The 7225-nt window shown below is 30.4% G+C and overlaps 1 protein-coding gene across 1 annotated transcript in view; it reads right to left on the bottom strand.

Annotated features, from left to right (window-relative positions):
- Positions 1-1263: 1263 nt before the first annotated feature.
- The window catches only part of LOC143206637 (DNA-dependent protein kinase catalytic subunit), a 32535-nt gene continuing 26573 nt past the window's right edge, over positions 1264-7225 (bottom strand). The window contains exons 50-53 of the mRNA XM_076419252.1: positions 3799-4032; positions 3572-3739; positions 1567-1725; positions 1264-1510 (exon numbers count right to left, since the gene is read on the bottom strand). Of these exons, the coding sequence (XP_076275367.1) occupies positions 1402-1510; positions 1567-1725; positions 3572-3739; positions 3799-4032 (670 nt within the window). The 3' untranslated portion in view covers positions 1264-1401. The remainder of the gene's footprint in view (positions 1511-1566; positions 1726-3571; positions 3740-3798; positions 4033-7225) is intronic.

Below are 7225 nucleotides of genomic sequence, written 5' to 3'. Positions count from 1 at the left end.
TTACTCCTTATACAACTATATACTAAATGTCTAGTATTGTCTTCAAAACAATGTTTTAACTAAAAATAACTATTCTCTTTATTGTCCTGTGACTTCCAACTTTCAAAGTCTTCGAAATTCATAAAGTAATGATTAGATTGTTTAATATTTATATCATGGATCTAACAAAGATGCTCTCGGAATTCAGTATGGGTACTAAATTTATTAAGTTGACGACACAGAGGGCAGATGATCCTTTTGGTCATTGATTTTGGCTGTGCAGCAAGCTCAGGGTGAAATTTTCGCCTTCGGTCTTATTACAAATTTGGCATATTAATTTGCTTTTACTGCAAAAATATATAGATTTTTAAGTAATTTAACTATTTGTAATAACTAAATATAAACTTACATTTGTCCTTCCATACATATAATCCTGTTAAAACGTTCAAATATTAAATATTATTAAAAATTTATAAAATGTCGTAGCAAACGATTCAATACACAGAATAGAGAAACTCTGTTCCAACTCGCAAAGTGTTATATTTGATTGCTGTTAAAATATCAACTCATATTGAAAGCATCACTATTTCAAAGAGTGTTCGCTAATGAAATTGTCTATTTATAGGCAATAGTGTAAAATACAAAAAGATAATAATTTCAATCAGTCTTTGAACCAAGTTGAAGAAGTTAGAAAAATATGTTTTTGCTAATTAAGCACGAGTAAGCTACATGAATATCCAGTTTAAAAATAATCGGTTGTCGAATATTTTAGAGGGTTTACTGAGGACTTTTACTCAAGTGTAATGTGGTTAACATCACATATTGAAACAGACATGAAATATAATAATTTAGTAAAAACATATTTGTTCATTCAAGTATACTGAAAAGCAAAATATATTGCTTTGTCCATAAATGAAACAAAACTACACATATAAAATATAAAGCAAAGCTATATTTCAAACATAATGAATAGCAAAAATGTATCTCTCTGTACCTTAAATCACCTAAAACAATTTTTATATTTACAGTGTATATCCTAAAATGAGAGTTTAAATGTCTAATATCACTTGACTGACAACTACTTGTATTAAAGTTAAATTGGCAATGAGTTTTAAAATCTCAGTATGAGCAGCAATTACTTTTACATTTTTCAGAATTATTTTATTTTGGCATTCTTTTGGTATTATGGCCTTTAATAAATTTTGAGGTGGTTTCTGGGGTTTTGTGATATTTTCAGGATATAACAATAGCTATGTTTATATTATGGTTTCCAAATATGAGCTGTACTGTATGAAATATTTATTAAATATTACTGATTATAAATATTTTAATACATAATAATATATAGTAGTATGAGTAATATTATAACATGAAATATTACACATGATTGAAAAATTAAGTGTTTTTAGTTTTTAATACTTGTTATATAAAAGGTAGCCATCCAACATATAATCTGCTCAGTATTTTCGGATCCACAGCATGTTTAATCAGGTCGTCTACTTGTTGTTCAACTGTTAAGTTGCCCATTGAACTGGAAAAACAATGCTACAATATTACACCTATTTAAATATAGTGTCGAGTTATTACTTGGAATTTTCTATCTCCACAGCTTTAATGCATTCCTGGATAATCTCAGGTTTTGCTATTGAATTGGCCTTCAAGTCTTCAATGACGATATTGCGAGAGGACATTCCCTCAAGTTTAGTTTTCGCTTGATTTATTTTATGTATAGGGTACCAAGTAATTCTAAAAAAATTATTTTCCTATTTACAGTTTCCTTCTTATTTTATCAGAAATAATTTATCACAAGATGAAAACAAGTTTTTCATGGCGTTAAACATATCAGCTTTTTTTCTTAAAAGAAAATTTCTAGTAAATGTTAGCAATGTTATTTTTATTAATCAATATATTACTGTAAATTAGCACACACTGTATAATGTAACTCATTATTAAAGGGCTAAGTCGGTAAATATTTACGAAGCTGGATGAACACAGTTAAGTTCATATTTTTATCCAGAACTGTCGAATACAGCATGTTTTAATTAACTACATCATTATAATATTTAATTATATTTTAGAATTAGAAGAGGGATTATACCCCTAATAATAAGTGTGTGGGTAATGTCAGTGACCATAGGCTAATTGATAAAATAGTATTGATAGTTCATTTTGATAAGTAAAGTTTGACGAAGTAAAAGCATAATTGTAATCTAGATGTATTTCAATATTACGCAGATCCAGAATTGCGATTTAATTTGCGAAATAGATAAAAAAAAGAAAACAAAAGCTTCGTAAACTGAATAAGCTGTAAATAATGTCTGTTCATTTTTATTAATATAGCCTTTTCGAATTTAAAACAAGCTTCTATGTGTTCAAAATTATGAATCGAATTCCATTATTCTGCAAGTCAACAATATACCATGCAAACTTGGCAGTTCCATATATCCCCATTTTATCATAAATCAATTTTTCTCCTCAATCAATTCAATCAATTTCTAAGTTAATTTTATGTTTACAAAGGTTTGTTGAGATAATTATTTATTATTTAAAAAAGAAAATTAGCAGCACACATTACGAAAATAAGTGCATTAGGTACGAATTAGTAGTAAAATGTTATATTTTAGTTAAATTGTAGTGTAACTACTTGTAGTCTTTTACTAAGCAAATTACTTCCTAACCACAACTATTCTAAATAATATGGCAACAACTATTATGAAATATGTCAAGCTAGTTTAGAATAAATGTGCAGTTCTGGCCAATCGCAGCACGCATGGAATTTCGGAAAACGATCACTACTACTTGGATCCCCGATGATGACCCATTTAAAAGCGGGAAAAAGGAAGAAGAAATCTATAGCCGAGAGTTTTCCAAAAACTTCATAGATAACGCATATCTGAGTCAATGTTGAGTAAGCAAAATCCAGAATTTGATAGAAAATTGGAAATTATATAGCCTCTCTCTAATATTGGTATTTGGCTTTAGATCTCCGACAATCAAAAGAGGGGAAGAAGGAGATAATGGAGAGACTCTAATGGAGAATGGTAGGGAAAGAGAAAAATGGAAACTGCACAGGCTAAAGGTAAAAAAAATTTTAAAAAAATAATGGCCTGTATGTTATATGCAAAGGTTTCTAGGTTATTTAATGAATTAATGAATGAGTATTGAATTAATTTAAAGAAGAGGTCATTTAGATTCCACTGAATAATGATTGGTTTAGGATACTGATTTTAAAGAATTATTTTTCAATTCCCTTCTATTGTGGAAGAATTCATAATGCCTGTGGCGAGGATGCTAAGGTTTAAAGGAAGAATTAAAATTACTTTGCTCTGCACATAGTAGATAAGCTCTACATAGCCCCTTGAAGAACCACAGAACAGGAATGGACATGGAACTGGAATTTGAGTCCCATAAATTGAAAAATTATGATTTCTTATCTATAAATGTAAGGTCCATTTGCTTACACATAACTATTTTCAGGGTTATTTAAATAATCAAAATATACTAGAATACTAAATAATATATTATACTACAAGAATTAGGATGACTAGAATTCAAAATATCAAAATACTTACGCAGAATAAAAAAAACTTACCCAGATAGTTTTAACCACTCCACTGGAGGTTCTTGAATAAAAACATTCATGGTTGCTAGAAGAGGCCTCTTATTCTTACGAAGGGACTTGAGACAACTGATGAAAACGTCTCGAAAAGTACCAATTTCTTTCAACGGTAGCATCAGCTCAAGAATATGTGGTGTCAATCTAATAGAAAATAAACAAAATTATAATTATACGATTATTATAATTGTTGAGTGTTATACCTGAACGGAATTAATTCAGGAATTGGTAAATATTGGGTAGCAGTACCAAAAGCATGTCCAAAATCAATACCCAATACCACTCCATTTGTTAAACTAACTTGACTGTTCTCTAAATGTCGATCGCCAACTCCTAACAACCAATGACATGCGCACATCACGGAATAGCTCCTTATAAAATTGTTTCTAAAAGCTATGAAATTATCCGTTGTTACACATAAAGACCAAATGGATTTCCTACAATATAATAATATAAAAGGATTAAAATCAGGAAATATTAATAAAGGTAAGTTAATTTATAAGCCAGTAAATTATTTTTCAATCAAGCTTTCCGTTTACCGTCAGACAAGAAATTCGTTAAAGTTTTTGTGTATTAATTTCAAATGTATGATGAATCTTTTTTTTTAAATAAAGAGGACTATTAAAATAATTACAGGATGGAATTGAATTAGCTATATTTTAAAGAGGAGGCATTATATTTAGAAGTGCACTTATTGAGGGACCGCCGCTGTGTTACGTTCACTTTTTTCAATTGTTGTTAGTAAGATTTTTCAATGATGGTTTCAGTAAAGTAGAAAGACTAGATTATCTCCAAGTGATCCCACCAGGCACAGTGTCACTGTTTTCTTCCTTTTCGATTCGATTTTATAGTACCTTTGGCCTTCCTCTTTACTTGATTTCACGAGGATCCCAATTTCGTTGTTTTTGTGTCCTTCATTAAGTCTGGAGGAAATGATAGGAAACGATTTTATGAACGGATGTTTGTACTATAAGGCTTCTCAAGCCTCACACTGAGCGTGCTTGTAAAATGTTTCACAAATATGATCACGCTGGGTATTTTAAGTCTAAAACATTTTTTACATTTTTTTAAATAAAAGGGCATTGAGAATTGCACAAATTTTCTTAAATTGACAAAAACATTAGAAGATCATTGGGTATCTTTCAGCAGTATGTTTATACCACTTGTGCTCTGCATATTACACCTATAAATTAGTTTTAAAGGATTTTTTTAATTTGAAGCTTGCGAAAATTTGTTACAATTTATTATATTCAAAGTACTATTCATCGATACTTCTTCCCATCTTTCAGGCAATTTCGGCATTCTACCTAAAAAGGATGATATATATTTGAGGCTATTTACAAATCGACCCATTTTTTGACAACTTCATGAAGTGAAACGTTGCTCAGACAGGTCACGACTCATATGTCGGAACAAGTAGTACACAGAAGGAGCAAGGTTTGGAGAATACGGCAATTGTGGTACCACTTATCATTTTTATGTTGGTAAGTGTTTTGGCCGGTTTTGCAACGTGTGTTCGAGCGTTGCAATGCTGAAGAATAACATCGTTGTGTCTGTGCTCGTATTCTGGCAGTTTTTCGCGCAGTGCTCTGCTTAGTCTTATCAACTGGGTTTCATTAAGTTTCAGGAATTCAGAGTATACTACACCAAGCTGAGCCCACTAAATACAGAGCATTAGCTTGGATTCATGGATATTCGGCTTTGCGGTTAATATATGACCAGGTGGTCTCCATAATTTCTCTCGCTTTCAGTTACTGTAATAGATCCACTTTGTATCACCAGTAACAATACGATGCAAAAAACCTCGATTTTGCGGCTAAAGCAGTTTTCACACATGACTAACGCCTTTCAATTTTTTTGGCTTCAATTCATATGGCTTTTGGATCATTCCCATATTCCTCAAGCGATTTAGAAAATGCTTTTTGTGTTACTCATAACAATTCTACATATTCTTCTTGCGTTTTACGCGGATCACATCGAGTGATGCTTTCAAATCCTCGTCTTCAATTTTGTTTTGGCTGTTCAGAATAGTATTTCTCTTCGGTGTCAAAATCACCACATTTCAAACGTCAAAACCAATATTCCCATGTTGAAATCGATGGAGCACAGTTACCATAAACTTCACACAGCATTCGATATCCTTCAATCGCCTTTTTCTTCAAATTGAAGTAAAGTAAAACTTCTGACAAATGCGATTTATCCGGTAAAAATTCAGATATTTTCAATTTACTAGAATTATTTTTTGGACACACTTCGACGAAATTATACATAGTTGAGAAAAAATTGAATTTTAACTTTATAGGCAATTTTGGAGAAATGTTTCTTGGCGTCCAATATCTAGAATCTCACTACTTTGAACTTATTACTTTATTTGTCTTTGCTTTATTTTATTTGCGTGCTTATTTACGTAAGGAAATGCGTTTTTAGTTCTTTATATGGTTTAGTGGATAAAATATTAATGCATTAATATAATATTAGATAGTACTATAAAATATAATGTATTCTCAATTTAGGAAGTGTTGTGTATCCATATGCACAGATAGTAAAGAATTACAGCCTCGTTATTGTTTGAAAAAATATCGGGCTGTCATTAAAAAATCGGTTGACAGTATTAAAAATTCCAAACTAACTGGATTAAGTATGAAAAAAAATTACGATAGTTGTATCGAATAATATTAACAATTACTACTCAAATATTTATTTTTTAATTTCAGAAATGAATCCCCTTCCATATTTAGTCATACTATTAAAATGCATGTTATTAAAATAAGTTCAATAGACGAGAAATTTTGAGGCAAAATGACATAGTAATTAAATAGTGCAAAGTTGTATTTCCGAACTAAAAACAAATATATTAAAGTTCCATCAATTATTCATTTCTTTAAAGAAAAATATTTTGAGTAAATATCCGAATAAATATATTGGCTTAAAGCTACACTTAATCAAGATAGTTTTTAGGATCCATTAGAGCTCATGGATTCGGGAATATTATCCCTCGACAAGCATATTTGAAAAATCATTTTAAACCGCTCATCATAAGTTCATTTTTACTCATTCGCATCGTCACCTCGAACAGAAGGCGCTCTAAATAATTTACATTCTTTACTTACGGAGTTGTATTACCAGGAGCTGAGAAATTCCAACTTGACTATATCTTCAGTTTCAAATGTTTCTATACAAACAAAATTTTATGTTGTATTGTGGTATATATTTTAGGTTATATGATAAATATTTTGAAAAAAGAAATTAATTGTAGTTATTATTTGCATTATATTTTTTATATATTTTTTTATTATATTTTTCCGAAATTAAAATGTTTTTTATTTAAATTTCATTAGTTAATGGAACGTGAGGGTAAGGTCTGTCTCTTGCCGCACCTCTGTGACAAACTTCATCAAGGAACCAATCAAATGTCTTCACAAAATGTTTTCCTTGCAGGTCCCTATAATGTAGATTAAACCCTATCTAAATATTGGACGTAGCGAAATTTTTCTCCAGAGACCTCTATTAGTTTTCTTTTAACATATACTGATTACTCTACGACACATACTGAAAAGTAAAGCCTCTCACTGAGGCTTCAACATGAAGTTGGATACAAATATATCCGATGCGATATAATACACAGTAACA

The sequence above is a fragment of the Rhynchophorus ferrugineus genome, unplaced genomic scaffold, assembly GCF_030347505.1.
Source record: "Rhynchophorus ferrugineus isolate W39M unplaced genomic scaffold, kcgeb_rfMv2 rfM1, whole genome shotgun sequence".
NCBI lineage: Eukaryota > Metazoa > Arthropoda > Insecta > Coleoptera > Curculionidae > Rhynchophorus > Rhynchophorus ferrugineus.
This window is presented reverse-complemented; position numbering and strand designations above follow the sequence as displayed.